The 21860-nt window shown below is 40.2% G+C and overlaps 1 protein-coding gene across 7 annotated transcripts in view; it reads left to right on the top strand.

Annotated features, from left to right (window-relative positions):
* plch1 (phospholipase C, eta 1) overlaps positions 1–21860 on the top strand; it is a 64225-nt gene that overhangs the window by 32938 nt on the left and 9427 nt on the right. For all 7 annotated transcript variants that reach the window (XM_031296454.2, XM_036001459.1, XM_036001457.1 and 4 more), the window contains 10 exons: positions 252–345; positions 3568–3771; positions 5953–6073; positions 8700–8871; positions 12755–12862; positions 15490–15645; positions 16360–16422; positions 18669–18760; positions 20842–20939; positions 21648–21827. In XM_031296454.2, coding sequence (XP_031152314.1) covers positions 252–345; positions 3568–3771; positions 5953–6073; positions 8700–8871; positions 12755–12862; positions 15490–15645; positions 16360–16422; positions 18669–18760; positions 20842–20939; positions 21648–21827 — 1288 coding nt within the window. The remainder of the gene's footprint in view (positions 1–251; positions 346–3567; positions 3772–5952; positions 6074–8699; positions 8872–12754; positions 12863–15489; positions 15646–16359; positions 16423–18668; positions 18761–20841; positions 20940–21647; positions 21828–21860) is intronic.

The following is a 21860-nucleotide window of genomic DNA, read 5'->3' as shown; positions in this document are numbered from 1 at the left end:
TCATCATGCTGTATTTCCCGCCTTCAGCCTGCGATACACATCATTAATACCATTCTAAGACTGTGCTGCTTGTTTGACATGGCTGTAAATTCATTTAAAGGCAACACAATTGTGTTTTAAAGATAGGAAATCATTCTGACTCCATTTAGCATTTACACTGAAATGTAATCATTGTTATTTACTACATTAATTACTACACTAAAGAGTCTAAACAAGGTCTTAACATGAATGTTTCTCTTTTTTCTCTACAGATGGCCAGTGTGACTCCAGAGTATGTTGCAGAAATCATTGACAAGTTTGAAATGTGTAACGAGAACAAACAAAGAGGCGTCATAGGAATTGAAGGTAATTTTCTCCCATTTCCTGTCTTCTGCTTTTTCTTTCCTTTTTTCATCTTTCCCCCTTGTATCCGTCAACCATCAGTTTACCATCATCAATTACTTTGTTACATCCTCTCAAAACAGATCCCAAAATCAGGTATTGATAGAGTTTATGCCATTATGGAGTTTAGGAGGTGTCAACCTGCAAGAGCAGAGTCACACATTGTGTGGCTTATTACCAGCCACGACAGTGACGCTGGTAATGTTTTCTGTGTGTGTGTGTGTGTGTGTGTGTGTGTTCATGGCAAAATGTGGTCCTGGAGACATCTACTGTAGCGGGAACTACCATAGAGGCGGTTTTGAGTACTTTGCCAGGTCTTGTATATGCCTGCAGCCAGATAGTGCCACAGCGATAGCGTTGCAATCGTGTAAGATGCAGTCACGAAACTTTACAGGTGTGTAGTTGAGATCAAAATGAAGATCAAATTCGAAGATGGGTGTGGTCCGAGCAAGGGCGCCGGAAGTAGGGGGGTAGGAAGTAGAGAAGGGGCCTTGGCCCCCACACTTTACGCCCCTGGACCGATTTGACGTCGCGGCTGGTGTGATCCAATCAGAAGATGGTCTCTAGTTATATGTCTGCAGCCAGATTTTGTCACCGTGATAGCGTCACAACTGTGCAAGATGCAGTCATGAAACTTCACAAGTGTTTAGTTGGGATCAAAATGAAGGCCAAGTTTGAAGATGGTTGTGGTCCGAGCAAGGGCGCCAGAAGTAGGGGGATAGGAAGTAAGGAAGGACCCCTCCCCACTTTATGCCCCTGTCCTGACTTGGTGTTGTGGTGGGTGAGATCCCATCACAAGATGGTGTCTAGTGATTATGAGATGTTTGCCAGTTCACAAAATTAATGCTAATAGCTTACACCACTGTTAACACTGAATAAATGATGTGCAATAAGTTGAGTGATGAATTAATGAGTGTAAACGCTATATACATATTTTTTTTCCAGCCTTTTGAGACTAAGTTGGCAAACTTAAACACATCAAAATTAAATAACTTTTTAAAATTGTGATCATCTGTACAGGAGAATATTTTCAGGGTTTTGTCGAGTATCTAGGCCTACAGTCCAAATTTAAAATGACACTCACTTTGTAGATCTTTGGCTTTGAGCAAGATGTAACATGATGCAAGAAACTTTTAAATGAAATTTAAGTATATCATAATAATTCCATCACCATTAAATTTTAGAGCAAATATACTAATTCAATTTACATTTCCATCAACCACGTTCTTTTTATTATTTACTGTGAATTCCACCCCTCATAATAAAAACCTTGAATCCTGACAATGAGTGGCTAAAAAGAATAAAAACGAATGACCATGAATGTTTTAGGGTTTTGTCTTTTGGCAAGTGTTCTTTTCTGAGTGTGATTTAAAGTAACACCACGTGCAACTGAAGGGTGAGCTTAAGGGAGAAGATGGATTGAGGAGCGTAGCTGGAGTGAGAAAATTGGGAAGTCAGAATGAGGGCGGCGGGAGAGAGAAAATGAGAGTGTGACAGAAATGAGGGAAGTGAGTATAGGGAGAGGAGATGCAAGGGGGAGGAGGAAGGGTGAGACTAATCTGGTTGGAGGCATGAAGGACTGATCAGACCCTGAAGGCCAGAGATTGTGTGTGTTTAAACATGCTTTGTGCACAGATGTGACAATAATGTACAGATTCATGTTAACATACTTTTACAGTGTGATGAGCTGTTATTAATGGTTTCATATCATACAGTGAACTGTTTTTTTTTTACTGGATTTAACCATGCTGGCACCATGACGAGATTGTGTGTCCAGTCTGATCACTGACTTTCCGTATCCAAAATATTTCCAATATCTGCGTCACATTTTTCTGTTTCTCCTCCACATTCTACTTTTCCACATTAGCTGTCTGCTTCGTTTATTTGTGACTTTTCATGCTCTCGGTATTTTTGTCACATTTTTATCCCTCCCCTCTGGATGACAGGATGCTTTCTTCCCTCTCATTCCTCTTCATGCTGTACCAAAAGTTTTGGCTGTGTGAAGTATATCCATCAGTAACATGGTTTCAAACCTCACCACTCTGGTTTGAAACCACAGCGCTCTGGTTTGAATGTGCTCGTCTGTCATCCTTTGGTATTTTCCCAGAGATCAACTTGCAAAATGAAGAGATATTCTGTATATGCCACTGTTGGAAGCTGTTAGAAGGTGTATGACATGATCTGGAGACTGGTAGTTTGAAATAGAATAGTTCTTGTGTAACGGCGTTCACTTTTCTTTTCATGACATTAAATCTAAATGTAAATGAGATGTAGGAGTAGCAGTGACAATGCTAACTCATAACATGCTTGGGCAATAAGTGCTACACACAGCAGCAATCAACTTGAAACAATATGTACTGTAAAAATGACATACAACAAAGGATATGTAAATGTTGCACATGTCCTGTGAGGTAAAATATATAAATACATAGGTATTATAAAAAATGAGGAAAGGAAATCATGAAAACCATGATACATAATGCATACAACTAAATGCAACAGTGCCTTTTTGCCTATGGACTACATATAAGTAAGGATTAACCGGTTTTCTTGTTGAGTAGTGTTATAGATGTTGGGAGGAAAGAAACCTGGGAGTTGTTGTTTTTACCTTTGCTGGCTCTGTAACGTGTCATGTTAAGCAGGTATAATGTTTCCTGTTTACCAATTTAGTATAGCTTGTTAGCATGTTAACATTTTTCAATTAGCACTAAACACAAAGTGTAGCTGATTGTCATTGGTTTTGCAAATAGTTTGGTCAATATTCTACAATTTAATTCATCCTGTGGGGCAACATAAATATCTGTATCTAATTTAATGGCACTGGGACATTTCACTCAAAACCACAAATGTCAACCGCAGGGTGGGGCTAGAGCAAAAGTCAGGAGATCACCAAAGTCAGCAGGATACATCCTCCAGGGAACATGAATGCTTGTACAAATTTCACAGTGATCCATCCAATGTTTCAGTCTGGACCAAAGTGGTGCACTGACAACAGGACAACAGACCGACAGCATTGCCGTCCACATGACTGCCAGCATGGCTAAAAACAAATGATGGCTGAGCCCATTTAATGTTTTTTATCCAGTATCCAAAGCGATACATGATAATTGAAACTAAGCAGAATTCTTTAACAATGTCTGGTTTGATTCAAAGTTATTTTTTCCAAACATTTGTATTTTCCTTCAGGTTTTACAAGTTTCATGCGCAGTCCAGCATGTGACATTTTCAACCCTTTGCACCACGAGGTGAATCAAGACATGGAGCAGCCTCTGTGTAACTACTTCATCGCCTCCTCTCATAACACATACCTGACTGGAGACCAGCTCCTCTCCCACTCCAAGACCGACATGTATGCCTGGGTGCTGCAGTCCGGCTGCCGCTGTGTAGAAGGTAAGGACAGACAGACTCCCTCCCTCGGGGGAAATTTGTTTTCATGCACATGGCAATATATACGGACAAATACATCAACATATAACATGAAGACAGGTATAGATAGATAGATACATAATTATATAGATTTGTATTTTTTATTTGCATCTTTTCCAAGTAACAGTTTGCCACAGTCTGTACAGAGCCTCACATACTGTAAACACATAGGTACATGAATACATCATACACCCCAGTATGTCGAAGCATACATCTATATTAAAATATGGACGCCATGCAAAGCTATAATCTGACTGCGTAAGCCTTTTCCACAGAAGACATTTTGACATGTCACAGTATGAAAAGCACAGGTGTACATAATAACATTAAGCGTGGCTGAATTGGTTTCAGTTTCTGCCATCATGGTATCGTGCATCACTCTCACACTGCCATGGCCTACTGGGGCACTTCAATAGAACAGAGCTATCAGTTATGTTATTGGTAACACCTGTGCTTTTCCTACTATGACAAAATGTGTGCTGTGCAAAAAGCCATTTTAATTGGACAAGATGGCTTATAATTGCAACAAACTCAGTTTCACTCTATATCAAATGGTATCACTCTGTTTTGTGCTAAATGTGGAATAAAAATAATTGCTGTTAGGGATGTTTATGGATCTAAAGGATGTTTACTGCTTAGCAGTTTGGAACCTTTTTTGTTAATGTTTTTAAATTAAAACCCAACACCTGTTTTTGCTGTGTTTTATGATTGGGAATACAATTTGCAGATGCAGCAACACTGAAAAGTAACACAATCTTGCACATGCTATTGCTTGAACATTACTTTCATTCATGCTATGTTGTGTCCCACAATAATTTCACACCGGTGTTTGTTAGGAGAATGTGAAACAGCTGAGAGATCAAGTACAATTAAAGGAGAATTCTGGTCGATTCCAACCCGTAGCTCTGTTGTTTGTAAATTAGGAGTACTGTCAGTAGTGAGAAAAGCGAAACCAATCGGTGCTTCCTACACCGAGTTATCCTCCTGCTAGCGTTAGCACCCAACAGGCTTAAACAGGGCTTAAACGGGGCAAGTTTTAAACGTGTTTTTAGCCTCTAAACATGCTCGAAATGCCATTACAAGTGCTTAGCCATGTGCAGTTATTCCTTCCAAGGGAACACAGCGAATTTGACTGCAGTAGATGTGACAGAAAGCCATAAAAGTTGTGTTAATCCATACCTCTGTTTATTTCCTGGTTTATGGTGAAGCCCACACTAGTCGAATGCCGATCTCATACAATCCAATATTCCAAAATGTATTTTTTCCACAAAAAAACGATTTGCCGAGGTTCTTTCCATAGTAACTGTCGGTACACGATCCGTTCTGCCTGCACGATCCGTTCTGCACATGCGCAAGATAATACTGTTTTACGTATCCATACGACCTGCACGGTCTGTTCCACGCTAGCCTATGGCTAGCCTCCACCGGGAAGCTAACGTTAGTTTAGCTAACAGCTAATTCGGCTAACCGCTAGCTGACAGCTAGATTCAGTCTAAAATAACGTTAACTCAAACGTAATGGGAAAAGCAGGCTACAGCTAAATTAAGACTTCACAGTAATAACAATAAAGAAAAGTATTGAGTGATTGTATTTTAAATGAGCACAAGTAGAACTGACGTAACAGCTGTTATATATGTTAGGTGTTTATTATATATGTCAACGTTTATTTTCAAGTTTTATTTTGAGGGTCTTTTAAAGTTATTACATGCTGTCTCAGCTAGCAGTTAGCCGAATTAGCTGTTAGCTAAACTAACGTTAGCTTGGCTGTCGACCGGAAGCGTGGAACAGATCGTGCAGTGTCGTAAATCCTCGTACAACCGCGCATGCGCGAACATTTTGCGCATGTGCAGAACGGATCGTGCAGGCAGAACGGATCGTGTACCGACAGATACATACGCGTTACTGTCGGTACACGATCCGTTCTGCCTGCACGATCCGTTCTTTTAAATTTTTTATTCTGTTTTCATGTAAAGCACTTTGAATTGCCCTGTTGCTGAAATGTGCTATACAAATAAAGCTGCCTTGCCTTTAAAACAGACTCTTTGCTATGTTCAAAGCTGAACACGGAGAAGAGACAGAAAACTGAGAACAGTAACACGATGCAGTGTTTTAGTCATGCATCATTTCTTCTGTTTTTCTCTGCAGTGGACTGTTGGGACGGTCCTGATGGAGAGCCGATGGTCCAACACGGCTACACTCTGACCTCCAAAATACCGTTCAAGTCTGTCATAGAGACCATCAATAAATATGCCTTCATAAATAACCAGTGAGTCAAAGCTCCCTACAGTGTGTGTGTGTGTGTGTGTGTGTGTGTGTGTGTGTGATATTTTATGGAAAGTAGACACTTCCTTTATCCCATAGGTATTGTACAGGAGAAAATGGCCCAGAATATCATTTTACTTATGTCTCCTACAGTTTACTCAGTCATATAAATCTGACTCAAACATTCAAACATCATTTTAGTAGAGCAAATAATGATCTTTGCTTCAAGACAAACAGCACAACATTTTTGCATGTGCTAACACACAGATTGTATTATTAATTGTACTTTTTGATTGTATTTTGTCCTCTTCTGTTTAGGTGAGTTGCTTTATCATCCACTTTGGGATGAGATATAAGAGCATCAGCTTGCTCATAAAAGAGCTGCAGAACTATAGTTTTCCTCATAAAACTAAACTAGCACTTCTCACACTGCTATAATAAAATATCTATGAATTTGATAGAAGGTTTCCCCACAGGGTTTAAGGAGGAAGATGCAACATTTAGACAGCCAGGTTCGTGTTTTTCAGAGAACACTATGATTCCTGGCAGTAATTAGCACCTATTACTCTACCATCTGCTTAGCGGCGTTTCCTCTGGCTCCCTGAGGAGCCACTGTTTGTCTCTGCTGGGTCCAACAATACCCAAACAAAGTGGTGAATGATGCAGCTTCCTGCTGCCACATTGGCTCGCTTTGACATCTATTGCAGCTACTTATGAGTACAGCGCCTGTGTTATTAAAGCATTTGTTCAAGTCAAAGGTAGAGACAGTGTTGGAGTAGATTCAATTTAAGTAGAAATGTAAGTATATCTGGCAATAGCTTGTTGGAAGGTTTACTAAAAAGGCTGTGCACCTGCCTTTTAGACTTTATCTAGTCTTCAACTTCTAGACGTTAATTCTTTCAATTCTTAGCAGGTAATATATGTAATGGTTTTAAAGGAGTAGTTCGACATTTTGAGAAATATGCTATTGGCTTTCAACAAAAACAAACCAGATAAGTTTAAATTGGTGAGCTTTAGAGGTGCTGGTAGTTGGATTGGACAGAGCAACAGTTTCCCCTTCGCTCCAGTCTTTATGCTAAGCTAAGCTAATATGCTGGCTGTAGTTGGTCCATCAAATTCTCGGAAATAAATTAATATGGGTATTTCCCAAACTGTTACTTTATTGCAAGCTGAATTATTGTAAAAGTCTATTGTTGTCTTAATTGAAATGCAATTTGAGTCTTTATTTTCCCTATATGTTTATAGTTAAAGTGCTTCATCATGCATCAAGATAGGAGATTTTGCAGGCACATAGCCATTCTACATTTCTTCCTTTCTACAATCAATCCCAGATCAAAACAGGATAACATTCAACAAAACAGGGAAGCAAAATGGAGGGCAGAGGCACAACTAATTTCAGAACATGAATCAAAAACCCCATGAAAACCATTTAATGGCTGTCTCTCATGTTTTTTGACCAATCTCCTTTATACCTCTTTTTCATTTATTTTTTAGTATTGACTCTACTCAGCATCATTTGATAATAGTTTAATTGTTAAAGTCAGATATATCATTGTCTTATCTTTCATCTTGTGGAATTTGCTGCTTTTCTTTGTGATAGAACATTTGCCATTTGAACATTTTATTGGCCAAATGATGAATCAGTTAATTGAGAAAATAATTGGAAGATGAATCTATAATGAAAATACTTGTTGGTGACAGCATTACTACAGGTATAGCTTTTTTAAAATGTTTGATAAAGTTGCACTACTTTTCCTAATTAATTTCAGTTGACAAAACATTTTCTCCTGATGGTTACTTTGTTTTTTCCTCTGTAAATTAAACTAAAGTCCATGTTTAATGTGGCCTCCTGAAAGAAAACATTCACACGAAAATATCTTTATATTCTCATAAACTCACACCATATTAATTAGTCAGTTGTAATAATTCTGACAGCAAGAACAGGTGAATACATTAATCACCCTGTGCTTTATCTTGTGTCTCCCTCTCTGCTGTTCTCACCTTTTACATTCAACCAATGTTTTATCATCAGTGCCACCTGTTCATTTGATTAATGGCTGTATTCACACACACACACACACACACACACACACACACACACACACTTCATTGAGCCGGTGTCGCCCATGTGTCAAAGTGAAATTACTCTGGATGTTCCTCTCTCTTGTCTTTTTTTTATTTTGTGTGTGTGTGTGTGTGCCCGCATGTGAGTGTGTGTTTTGTGGATCAGAGGTGGAGTTGAGAGCAAGGCTGTGTCCCCTGAGGGTGAGCTGTCAGTCTGACAAACCTGACATTTGAGCTGCGCTGCCGTGTGGCCACAAGTCATTTCACCTTTTCTAAATGAAAACACAGGCGCACACACACACGGCACTTTGAAACACATACACACCATGCCACAGAGGTGAAGAGGTGTTTATGCAACTGTATTTTAATCATTTACTGCCTAATGGTTCTCTTGCTTGGAGGTGAGAAATGGAAATACAATTTGAGATGTGGTTCACACTCATATCAGCAGATAAGTCTCACTTCAGTCCATTGGCTGCATTCAAGACACGTTTTCTTAGTGCAGGTTTTGATGTAATTTATGGAAATCTGAATATGAATGTGGATTTTTTTTCTTTTTCTTTCAGGTTCCCAGTAATTCTGTCCATAGAGAACCACTGTAGCATCCAGCAGCAGAAGAAGATTGCTCAGTACCTGCGAGAAATCTTTGGAGACAAACTGGACGTGAGAGATGCACTGAGCAGAGACTCCAAAACATTACCCAGTCCTCAATGCTTGCAGGGCAAGATCCTCCTCAAAGTAAGAACAAATCTATGTATACCGTTGATGGATGGTGAACAGACAGAAATCCAATCCAACTTTATTTGTAAAGCACATTTAAAACAACCAGGTTGACCAAAGTGCTGGACATTGACATGATTTCGAACAGATTCTAAACACACAAGTAACAAAAAAACGAACATTTAAAACAAGCGACAAACTGGAAAATGAAAATGCAGAATACAACTCTCAAGCAGGTTTAAACGCCAATGAATAAAAGTGAGTTTTAAGTCGTGATTTAAAAATGTGAAGGCTGGGGGCCAATCTGACATGCGGAGGCAATTCATTCCACAATCTTGGGGCCACGACTGAAAATGCTCGATCTCCCCTATTTTTGAGCTGCGTTCTAGGGACAACAAAGAGTAGCTGGTCAGCAGACCTTAACCTCAGAGGAGCATGCCACTTCAGTAGTTCAGCGATATAAGCTGGGGCTTGACCATGAAAAGCTTTGAAAACGAACAACAGAATCTTAAAATGTATTCTAAAGCAAACCGGTAGCCAATGAAGGGAGGCAAGAACAGGTGTAATGTGATCTTGTTTATGAGTTCTGGTAAGGAGTCGAGTGGCAGCGTTTTGAACCAAAATAAAATTGCTAAATTAAAATACGCCCAGTCAGTTAGTGCACTTGCAAATCAAAGCATCTGCATCGCATGTCTCCATTTCCTTCCTCTTATTTCAGTGAAGAAAGCGAAGCACTCGTTATCTCTCCATATCTGACTTCATGTGCGTTGCTGTACTGACGATGGGGACTGGGAGAGGCACTGCGACGCAGCTAATTATTGCCCATAAACAGATGAAGAGAAGGAAGGGAGGACAAAACTAGGTCATTGTATTAATCATAGAGGGGAAAGGAGAGACGGACGAGATGGTGGCATATGATAACTGAGCGACAGATTGTTGTGTTTTATACTTTTGAAACAAACACATGCACAAACAGAGGCACACATGCAAACACAACCTGCACGGCGACTCAGTTGGGGCTGTCAAACTTCATTATTTCAGCTGTCATCTAATGTTGAATAAATGAATATTTAAAGCATATTTAAATTCCATTAGAAATGTACACAGAATCACAGTCAACCCTTTATTTCTTAAATCCCTGCTTAAAACTAAACTGGAAAGTAAAACTTTAACATAAAACAGTTTTTTTCATAATTCAGATGCAAAAAAACCTAGTAGACTTTTTTTTAACTTACCATAGAGGCTCAAAATGGCAATTTTCTCTAAATGATTAATTATAAATAATGCAGTTTTTCATTAACTTAAAATTAAGTCACCATAGGTAGAACACATATTCAGTCCTTAAAACACTCCTAGCACACATTCAGACTGATGAGTTGCTCCAAAGGCACTGGATTGTAAACTGGTGCACTCCCTTGGTTAATGTTAGTGCTTTTTTACTCTGACATGTATAGAGGCTGCCTGTCCGAGGAAACATTAGCATTTGCTTTTTCTTTGAATTAGATTTAGAAGTTGAGTTAGAAGTGTGGGTGGATGTAAAAACAAGTTCGTATAAAAAGGGTTGTTCACATTCTGTCTCTCACCACCAGTCAATGAAGGTTTCTTTTATCTATAATCATCAGTTTGGAGACCCTGGGCCTTTTTCATCAGCTTGATACTTGATGACTTTTCCTCATTTTATGAGGATTGCTTTTTGAACTTATCTTTCAGAAGTCAAAGAAAATTGATGTGTTACTTCTTTTTGGGGTCTCAGAAACATAGTTAAATTAAAGGATCTGTTATATTTTTGGCAAACCCCTCCCAAATCCCAAATAAGTCTATTGGGATTTCTGTTTGGGAGTTTTATAGCACCTCCTTTGTCTGTAAATTACTTTTTGGCAAACAAACATAGTATAATTGTTCAAGAATAGCCCATTAGACATATTAAACATGTAAGATTTCCTTATTTGGTGTAATACCAATGCTTTACAAGCATTTTTCAAAAGTCTAAAGCTCATTTTGTGGCAAAGGCATGGTTTAACACTTCTAACTTTTGTACATATTTTGTACGTATATATGTTATCTCCAGTCTGCTGTAATCCCAAAAGGCAGGACGGGTGCCCAGCCAGATGATCTGTGAAATATGGTTGATATGATCATCCTCAAAAAGACATCTTTTTTTTTTTCCTTCTTTTTTTTTAAACATCAGCTTTCACTTTGAGGGCCATAGACCCAGAAGATCCTTATCCACCAGCGCAGGAAGACGAAACAGAGCATCTTGCTGAGCAAAAGCTCTCATCATTTATTGGATTTTTTTTTTTTTTTTATAAGAACTGAAATAAATTGACTTTATCTGTAAAGTGAAGAAAGCGGGTAAAGTGAAGAAGTCCCTCCCCAGCCAGATGTCTGAAAAGTAAAAGAGCATTATTGATTTTCTATAAACCCCTTTACTCCTCTAACAGTTTTTCCTCCATCTCTTTCCTCACCCTCTCTGCCCTCGTTTGAGAGCCTTTCACCTCTCTCCATCTCCCGGTGGAGCAAGAGACCATAGAGTCCCAAGACAGTAAAGGAAAATGGCGTAAGGGTTTTTAACAGTCACAGATAGAAGGAAGAGGCAGTGGTTGAACTCGTTGAAACGAGGGCGTTGATGTCAGCCAGTGAGAGACTCAATGTACTGTGGGAAGCTCAGTGTCTGCCATTGATTATGGAAGAAGCTTAGAACATCTTGACTCCCACTCACACCTTCAGAATGGCTCACTAATGGGCTTCCACTCTGCCGAAGGAGCTGCTCAGGGAGCTGCTCACACAGCTGGTCAGAAAATCTGCAGCTGATTCTACAATTTGTGTGTGTTTTTGCATGTGCACAACTGCTCAATGTGTGTCTGTGTGGCAGTAATTGCTTTCACTCTGTATATAAATACAGGGAAAGGAGCCACATAACAGAGATTACTTTAAAGTGTATTTTTGTATGTAGAAGATTGTGTGCAGTTAAAGGAATACACCGACTTATTGGGACTTTAGCTTATTCACTGTATTCCCCAGAGTTAGCTAAGTCCATACATACCCTTCTCATGTCAGTGCGTGTCGTAACTCTGTCTGGCGCACCCACCTCTAGCCTAGTTTAGCCCAGATCCTGGAGGTAACTGGCTCCATCTAGCCTACTGCTCCCAATAAGTGACAAAATAACACCAACATTTTCCTATTTACATGTTGTGATTTGTATAGTCACAGCGTGTACAAATAACAAGGTCACATGAGACACAGCCATCTTCTAACCGTATACAAACTGGGAACTATTCTCTGAAGGCAAAGCACTGCTACTTGGGAGGAGTGATTAGTGCAACACCTGAGAAGCACCGTTGTTACTCTCTGCTCCTCACCACGGGGCTTCTCAGGTGCTGCGAGCATATCACTCCACCCAAGTAGCAGAAGTAGCAGTGCTTTGCCTTCTGTGGAGAATAGTTCCCAGTTTATATACAGTTAGAAGATGGCTGTGTCTCATGTGACCTTGTTATTTGTATGTAAATAGGAAAATGTTGGCGTTATTTTGTCACTTATTGGGAGCAGTAGGCTAGTTGGAACCAATTACCTTCAGGATCTGTGCTAAACTAGGCTAGAGGTGGGTGCGCCAGACAGAGTTACGACACGCACGGAGATGAGAAGGGTATGTATGGACTTATTTAACTCTGGGGGATACGGTGAATAAGCTAAAGTCCCAATAAGTCGGCGTGTTCCTTTAAGTAAATGTCTGTGTAAAACATGCTGCATTCTGCTGTGTTATATTCTCGGACTATCTTAGAGGTGCAACCTGTGTGGGCGTTCTATATAAAAGAGACAAGCGAGGATGTAAGATAAATGCATGGGTCAAATGTATGTTTGTCCACTCTCCTCTCATCTCTTTGGCTGTCCTCTCTCTATCCAGGGAAAGAGTCTGCCTGCCTATCTGTCAGCGGACGCCGAGGAAGGCGAAGTGTCTGATGATGACAGCGCTGATGAAATTGAGGATGACTTCAAGCTTAAGAGCAGTAATGTAAGGCAGAGAAATGTAGCTATAAATAATATGTGCACACAAACATGCATGAACAATCGAGTTACTTACCACCCCCAAACAGACACGTTACTTCACATTACTTGAGTCTTTCCTCCTTTGTTTTCAGTAAGTTTTTGTTCTCAGACCAGTTGTGCCCATCTATCGAGTTAAGCAAGTGATGTAAGTGAAAAAAGGCTTGGGCGATCTTTACATTTTTCACTGTTATCATAGTAAGATAATTATGTGTATTGGCAAAGTAACCAGTGGCTCAGGAAGCCCCTTTCCATTTAAATTAGTGCAAAACAGCTGAAATATGCCTTTTATTCACCTTACACAGAGCCCTTATTCCTGTTTTTCTACATACCATTGAAACCAGAACAGCACTGAAAGGATTGTATCCTTCAACAAATTAGAACAATATTTGATTGATACAACAAATATTATAAATGAAACAACATCGCAAAACTCAGCTTTTTTAACTTTTAATTTAGTATTTTTACCTTTACAACATATTTCCGTTTTTTTTTTCTCCGACAGCTGTCAGTCTCTCAATCTGGGCAGCAGCAGCTTCCCTTATGATTATATTTGCACTTATCTTTCAGTTATTTAAGTGCTGCTTAATCAGTTCGTTAAAAAAAAATATGGCATCATCAACATCCTATCTTGGCAGGGACTAATGTTAGAGAATCAAAAAACTTCACATACAGGCACCACAAACAGAAGTTTGTTAGATAATGGCATCTTAATGACATTGTTGTGCTTGATGTAATGACTTCAATAATTGGGTAGTAATGTCGGTACTTGTAAAGTTTTATTGATCATCATTGCAGTAATGTTTAGGAATAATCAATGCTTAATGGTGCATATATAAATATTAAGTCAATGCAAGCATTTAAACTTGCAGTTTTTGTAATAGATAAGTAGCTCAGAAACATGTAAAACAAGTCAGAGAATCTCGTCGCTGCTTGTTTTTGCAGATCACTCCTGAACTTGCCTTGGGCCATTTTTATAGCCATTCCTAATCTTGTTTTGTCATTCTGTGAAACAGTAGTGCCAGGGTACTCCTCACCACATTTAAAGCAGGAAAACACACAGCTATTTTCCAGATGGTTCCGTTGTGTAACTAGAATATGGCATCATTCTTCCACATTTAGCTGGAGGCATGAGGCCGCAGATGCCACTTTGGATGATCACTGCCATTTTAAAAAGGGTGGATGGCAGGTTTCCACTGATGAGAGGTTTTGTACTCAGCTAATTAAACCATTATGTTTTCACAGCAGTCACCACTAACATTGCAGTGATAGTGTGATATATAGCTTCTGTCTGTGGGAAAAAAAGGTGAATTGCATAGTGTTGTTTACTCCTACTGCATATGATGCCGGATAAAAATCAGCCTAAAATCTCAATTTACAGCTCACTGCAGACTAAACTACTGTCTGTTGTATAGAAATACAATAGTAAGAGTGAACAAGCGTGTAATTTTGGACACAGCTTATGTGTCTGTATAGTTTTGATGTTTTAAATTTTAGACTCGTACCACCTTTTGGCAAGATTAAAACAATGTGATGCTAACATAGCCTACAGTTAGCATGTTTAATGTGTACAATAAAATAAATACATTCACTCTTGCAGCAATGAAAAAACCCTAAAGTGGTAACACATGGGCTGCAGGTGGCGCAGGAGTCAAAATTGCACCAGCATTTATTTTCTATACCTGTAGATGGCGCACATCTGTACGTCTACATCTGCAATCTTAAACTGCTGCTGTAGCAACGCATTCTCATGAACGGATTTGTACGATATCGTACGGAAATGTATGAACACCAATTAGGATGATATCCTACGAAATTAGGCACGTCACGTGACGCTGGTTACAGAGCTCCGTGAGTTGTCGGTCGTATCAGCGGCAGTTGCTAGTTGAGTTTAGCCGACAATAGGTTACTGGGAGCCGGCTACAGAGCTCTGTGAGCTGAGGGTTATATCAGCGGCCGTTGCTTGTTGAGTTTAGCCAACAAAAGGTTACGTGGAGCCGAGCTACAGGGCACCGCAAGATGGTGGTCCTTTCAGGGGCTGTAGCAGTTAAGTTTAGCCGACAAAAAGTGAGCGTCATGCTGCGACGACAGTTAAGTTGAGGCACCAAAGCAACTAGTTAAGTTTAGGAAAAGGACCATGGTTTGTAGGGTTAGGGTTAGGGTTGAAAGCGCTGTTCTTTATGACCCAAATATCCACCTCGACCTCCCCCCTATGTTCTTATACAGCAGCAGTCAATGTGGTGTACACAGCAAAAATATGTGAAAACATACGAATTACACTGCATTACTTTTTGTAGCTATGCGTATGAATGGTTCATGAGAACAGCCTGGCTGTAGTTACTTTACTTGCTAAAAGATGGTGCTGGTGGTACTGCGGCTCAGCAGTTGGTTAAGATTGGCTGGGCCTGGTTTCAGGTGCTTCGCATCAGTGACAATGTGTGTCGGTGCTCCAAGATGACACAACTCTCCATCATCTCCTGTCAACATATGTTTCCTTGCTTCTTTATTGAAATGACCTCCTCCGTGTTTCTCACTTCCTTGCCTAGCTGTCTTTCTCCTTCCCTTTTTTAATGACTCTCCTCTTCATTCACACAGGGGAATGGTCATCACCAGGTGGAGTCTCACATCAGAAAGAAACTGGACTCTCTACTGAAGGAGTCTCAGATCGGAGACAAGGAAGATACAGACAGTTTCAGCATCCGAGCTCTGCTCCGGGCTACGCACCAGGGCCTTCAGAAGAACCTGCGGCAGGTACCACCCTAAGGCAATGTGTAGACTAGAGCTACACTCATCATCAGATGAAGAGAAGAAAGACAAGGGGGGGAGGGAGGTGGGGGGTAGTTACTCAACCAATCACAGGTCAAACACACCTACTGAACACATAAAAATGGACAGTCAGGCAGGACCTCCTCAGGCCAGTCTAGAGGGACTGCTGTGTTTCCACCTCGGTGGTGTTTCATCCAAAGTGTGTCAAAACACACCAAAAGGGATGAGAAACTAAATGTCTGCAGTGTTACTTAATATTTAATTTCCCTGCTTGCCTCTTGTGCTATTTTTAGAAGCTTCAGTTTCCTGACAGACATTTTAATGTACTGGGTGTTGTGCATCAGGGTTTCCTATTCTCTTTATTCTACTCCTTCTTTGTTGGTGATTCCCCTTCACCTCATTCTGTCTCTAAAGTCTTTTCTTCTCTCTGTCTTCCTTACTGTAATTTTCCTTCTTCATTTTCTCTCTCTTTCTTATTTCTCACCCACTCTCTTCTTCAGCTGCGCTGTGCTTCATTGGCTAATGTCTGATGCAGCCCCCCCCCCCCAGCTATTGAGCTTTAGGGTTTTCGTGTCTCGCTGGGCACTAATGTGGTAGTGATTAGATTCACATCAAATGATCCACACACAAGAATGTAAACAAGCACACACACAAACACGCATATAAAAGAGTCTCTGAATGTGTTATTCTTGTCTCTAGAGCTCCAAAGGGGTTCTGAAGAAATCCCAAAGCAGATCCTTCATCACGACGCTCAAGCAGAAGGTGAGGAGCATGGAAGGGACTTTTGCTCTTTTTTTCCTTGATTCTTGAGCTATTCTTGTGAGGTCTCAAATGGCAAATTCAGGTTAGTTGGTAATGAAATAATACTTCAGTACTTCATACCCCAATAAATACAGAACTTTTGTTCTCTCCTTTAGATAATGTTAATTGGACAGCATCCGACTTTCTATTTACCGACACCAGGTTCGGGTCCTGACACGCCAAACAGGCCCTAAAGAATGAACACTGTTTTTTTACTTGAAGAAAAAATAGGCAAGGCGCACTAAATGGGTAAAATCCCTGATTTTCTCGGCTGTACAGCTAGTCAGACAGAAGTCTCTCACCATGGCCTCGGCTGTTGTTTGAGCATGTTCTCTGTAAGAGCCGACGAGAGCCAATGGTGCTGGAAACACCACGCAATATAAGCGAAGACTGTTTTTGTTGAGGACAACTAATTAACTGAGGTGACTACAATGGCTGGGCCATGTGCTCGGATTGGAGACAGAGTGCATCCCAAAGCTTGTTCTGAGATAGACTTCTCTAAGAAAGACAGGGAGTCTGGAGCTTTGACAGTCACTAGAAATAACTACACCTTTCAGTGTGACTTTAATATTCAACACACAGCAACACAAACTACAGCCACCAACACTTCTCTAAAACAGTTTCAATAAAAACAGAACATGATAGCCTTCTTGAAGGCAGGACTTATTGCATGGCTATGTCATTAGACTGCATTAAAGGTGCTGTAGGTAGGATTGCGAATATCCAGGACTTAGCCAAAAAATGTGAACATCGACAACTTCTCAGTCCCTCCCCCCTTTCTGCTAAAGCCCAAACGGTCTCCTAAGCCCCTCCCCACAAAAGGGACAATGAATGTGTGTGCATGAGCAGTGATTGACACGCAGTTAGGCACCCCCCCTGTCCCTGATTGGTGCATCTGAACAGGGAGCAGTGGATTTTTGCACATCACACTACAGGCTGTAGTTGGTGCCAGAGGAGCTGGATTTTTTTTTTTTTTTAAATTACCTGCTTCATGTAGTTCTACTGGAACATAGGATCAGTTTAAGCAAATATGACAGAAAGTTAGTTTTATAAGTCTTACCTGCTGCACCTTTTAATCTTTTTATTTATTTTTTGAGTTCCCATTAAACTGGTCAATGAGTGTATTGTTTAAACATTAAGAATGATTAACTGATTTTCACTTATGGGAAGCAGAAATGAAGCCTCCTCACTGTTCTTCTGAAGATAAATCTCCTATAAAGTCCTACATGAGAACATGCATTTACAAAGCGCCCTTTGTAGTGTTCTCTTCAGCCGATGAGAGGTAGCAGAAGGATAATTAAGACTGCCACACTCTTCCAATTCCACAGATCAATGCAGTGACATGTGTGCGTTATTCATATCTGTGAATTACACATGCAGATCAAAAGCATGTGCAGTTCCTCTCGAAAGTCTGTGTTTTCTTTTCCTTGACGTTTTCTTTTGAGATACAGTACATCAATCCATTTTATCACTCATTTTACAGTATTACATTGGTTTGGACAATAAAGTTGTATGTGTGGGTGTTTATGTTACATTTCTTCTACGTTCCCTTATTTCTCTGCCTGACTATTTGCCACTCTGAATTTCTTTGTCTATCAATTTACTTCATTTTACCTTCCTCTACCCTGTCCTCTGTTTACCCACACATCTCCTCTTCATTCTTTTATGCCTCCCTCTTTGCATATTATGCATCCTCCCACGTGTGTGTGTATATATGCGTGCATGCATGGGTGCATGTAATCTGTTGGCAACCGGCCTAAACCCTGTAATTACTGCGACCCTCATCCTCTCCTCAACTCCACTTTAGCCCCAATAGAGATGTTGCTTCTCTCAGAAATGAAAGCACACTTCACCAACTACACACTTGCTATAATTACATACGTTTTGCATAAAACACCCACCAGCATGCACAACCAGACACTCAAACTGCTACAACCATATCATGAATCACACAGAAATACAGATAATTTGCTAAAGACAATTTATCAACCGCCCTTGTCCACTTAAGAACTTGTAAACTGTGAGTTAATGTGGAGGTGGTATCATGTATGATGTATATTCATCACAAATTCAACTGAACATGTGGATAAGCAATGCAATTATTTTCTGCTTTCCAACCAGTAAGGAAACCTTTTATTATTGTGTGTGTGTGTGTGTGTGTGTGTGTGTGTGTGTTAATTTATATATTGTGTGTTTCCATTATCCAGAGGCACTCCAAATCGAGGCTGTCGTGCCAAAGCGTGGACAAGGAGGACGACGGGGAGAGTTCTGGGAGGGAGGCCGGAGGACAGTTCAACAGGTGACCTTTGACCTGCTTCGCCACAACACTGACAATCCCTGACAGCGGGGAGGTTTGATAGTTGCTGACTGCTGGGTGTATAATGAAGAGTAGTGCTATACAAACCACTGCAGCTTCTGCAGTCATTTATGTGTGAGGAAAATAATAATGGACTTCAAGCCCAGAGCTACCACTGGCAGCAAAGAAAGGGAAGCCTGATTGGTTTTGATTCATTCTTCTTTTATTTATCACCTTAACACATTTACAGTAAATGAAGGACAGCAGGAATGCTAGGCTGTGTTCACTCTGTGAGCCTTGCAGCTATATCATGACTTCCTGCTCACATCAGATTGTGTATTTTTTAGGACTGGTTTAATGTATCAAGTCACTTTACTGAACTGACTCACAAGTGCAAAACATCAAAGACAGAACACCCATGATCAATAAAATTGAGTTGAAGACTACGTTGCAATCTCATATCATGTTATCACACAGCTCCAGTGGCTCACAGCAGTGTTAATTATAGCATAATATCATCAGAAATAGACTTGTTATTCAGCCGTGGCTGCTTCTTATATTTGCTTTGACATTAAATCCATTCTCCTTTGACCAGTGGTTGCAGTATAAGATCATTTATTAAGTAAAAGTAGCAACGCCACACTATAAAAATACTCTATTACATGTAAAACTCCTGCATACAATATTGTACATTAGTGAAAGTACAGTGGCACTGGCAACAAAAGTGACTTGGAAATATCAAAAGTGTCCATTATGCATGCTGACCCCTGCAGGCTATATTTGATTTTTGTATTGATATTAGATTATTATTTTTGATGCATTAAAGCACAATAAATAACACACTATTCCTAATAAAAAAGGAAAAGTTGAATCCATAACTAATAAATGATCCATAATTATTATTTGTGGCCAGAGTGGCTCTGTTAAACAAAAGTTACATAGCACACTTAAAGTTGTAGTTGGTCGAGGTGGGGCTGATTTTAACTGCTTTATAAACTTTTAAGTAGTTTAACCTATAAACAGTTTCTAAACAGATACAATATTTTAGTTAATAAAGTCTTAATAATCTTAAAAGTAATAACTATAATTGTGATATAAATGTAGTAGAGTAAAAAGTGAAATATTTTCCTCTGAAATATAGCGGAGTAGACGTATGAAGAAGCCAAATATGGAAATACTCTACTAAAGTAACTAAAAGTTGTTATATACTTGAGTAAATTTTCTTATTTACTTGCCCCCACTGCTGTCACTCTGTTTGAATTGCACAGACAATATTCCACCTGACTGTCCCTCCACTGAAAACCTCCAATGCTGCAGTCCTCTTTCAGTATGGAGTCATACATTTTTTTTGCAATGTAGTAACATACAGTAAATGCCACATGTGCTCTCTCAGTGCCCTCAGTAGTATCAGTATTGGGATACACGTTCCATTGCCACAAATTAGATATTCACATATGAAAGAGACCCAAATCACAATTCAAAGTGTCTTCTTTCTTTCACAGTTATTAAAAAACTGATGTGATTCACTAGTTTTATCTGCATCTTGAATATATCCCAGTTTTCTTTCACACACATTCTTTGTCCACCTCTGTCTCGCTTTTCCTTCTTCTTTGTGCGTGAGCATTGGGCAGGAAGTATGGGGAATGCAGCTGTGTTTTTCTCCCTTGAGCGCTCTCTGTGTATAAAGCTTTTGTCTCTCTTTGTTCTCCCAGTTTCTGGTTGCATATTCATACATGCATGTCACAATGCAGATTCCTACAAGCATGCGTCTGTGGCTACGTGGATGACTGACTGTCTTTGTGCATGACTGTGTGTGTATGTGTGGAATCTTGCTGCACTGCATGTGCTCTGGTCCCCATTAAGGTTTTTGCCTTTGATGCTCTTTCCTGCCGTTTGCACGCTGCCTCACTGATGGACAATCCTCTCTTGCCTTGCTTTGCTTTTGCCACTCTAAATTCTTAAGCAGCTATATGAGTGTGTGCATGTCTTCTTACTTACCTGTCTCATATATCTTTACTGTACAAGATCTCACTCACTCCCCTCTGTCCTCTCAATTGTCTTCTGTCATCTGGCAATTGTTTTAGGGGAGGAAGGAAGAGGAAGACGATGAAACTGAGTCGAGATCTGTCAAACCTGGTGGTGTTCACCAACTCTGTTGCCTCACAGGAGTGTCTGAATGAAGGTGAAACACCAAGCAAAGCTCTGACACCTTTATATATACACACACACACACACACACACACACACACACACACCCACACCCACACACACACACACACACACACACAAATAGACACATTGCAATCTTTACCTCCAGGGTGCGATTTGCCAGGGGGAATTTCCCCCTTTCTGGTCTACATGTACCTGCCTCTGCAGAATTATTTTTTATCCCCAGTGGGGACAGAATGTATCCCCCCCCCTCAAAGACCATGGCCTCTTTCAAGGTCCATGGTAGTTGAGTTAAGCCAGAAAGAATGAGCGTCATGCAGCACTGACAGTTAAATTTAGGCACCAAAACGACCCGTTAAGTTTAGGAAAAAGATCGGATTTGGATTAAAACGCTCCCGAGGAACGAACGAGCGTTTCCTGTGTAAAAGTATTTTGTTTTTGCCGCATATTGAAGTTTGCTCCCTGGCTTGTACACGCTGTGTTTTATTATGTTGACACCATGTTGTGCTATTTCATTTTAAGATTATTTTCCATTGGATATAGAATATTGAAGTGCATAAGTGTTTTGGCATGGCTGGCCGAGTGGCGCTATATCCATGGTATTGGAAGGGGGATTTTGTTTTGTTGTGCACGATCAACAAACCCCCCCCCCCCCTCCCTCTGCTTTCTTCACAAATTGCACGCTGTTTACCTCTAAGACATAACCCATGTTTCTTTTCAGGTACTCCAGGTGATGTTCTGTCATTCAGCGAGACCAGAGCCCAATCTCTGGTCAATCACAGAGCCGAACAGTTCCTGGCTTTTAACCAGAGGCAGCTGTCGCGGATTTATCCCTCAGCCTATCGTATCGACTCGTCCAATTTCAATCCCCAGTTCTACTGGAACGTGGGCTGTCAGTTGGGTAAGACAGCTGTCTAATGCTCTAAGCTTTTGA

Source organism: Sander lucioperca, chromosome 5 (assembly GCF_008315115.2).
Source record: "Sander lucioperca isolate FBNREF2018 chromosome 5, SLUC_FBN_1.2, whole genome shotgun sequence".
Lineage (NCBI taxonomy): Eukaryota > Metazoa > Chordata > Actinopteri > Perciformes > Percidae > Sander > Sander lucioperca.
Note: the sequence above shows the minus strand (reverse complement) of the source record. Positions and strands in the feature narration are given on the sequence as shown.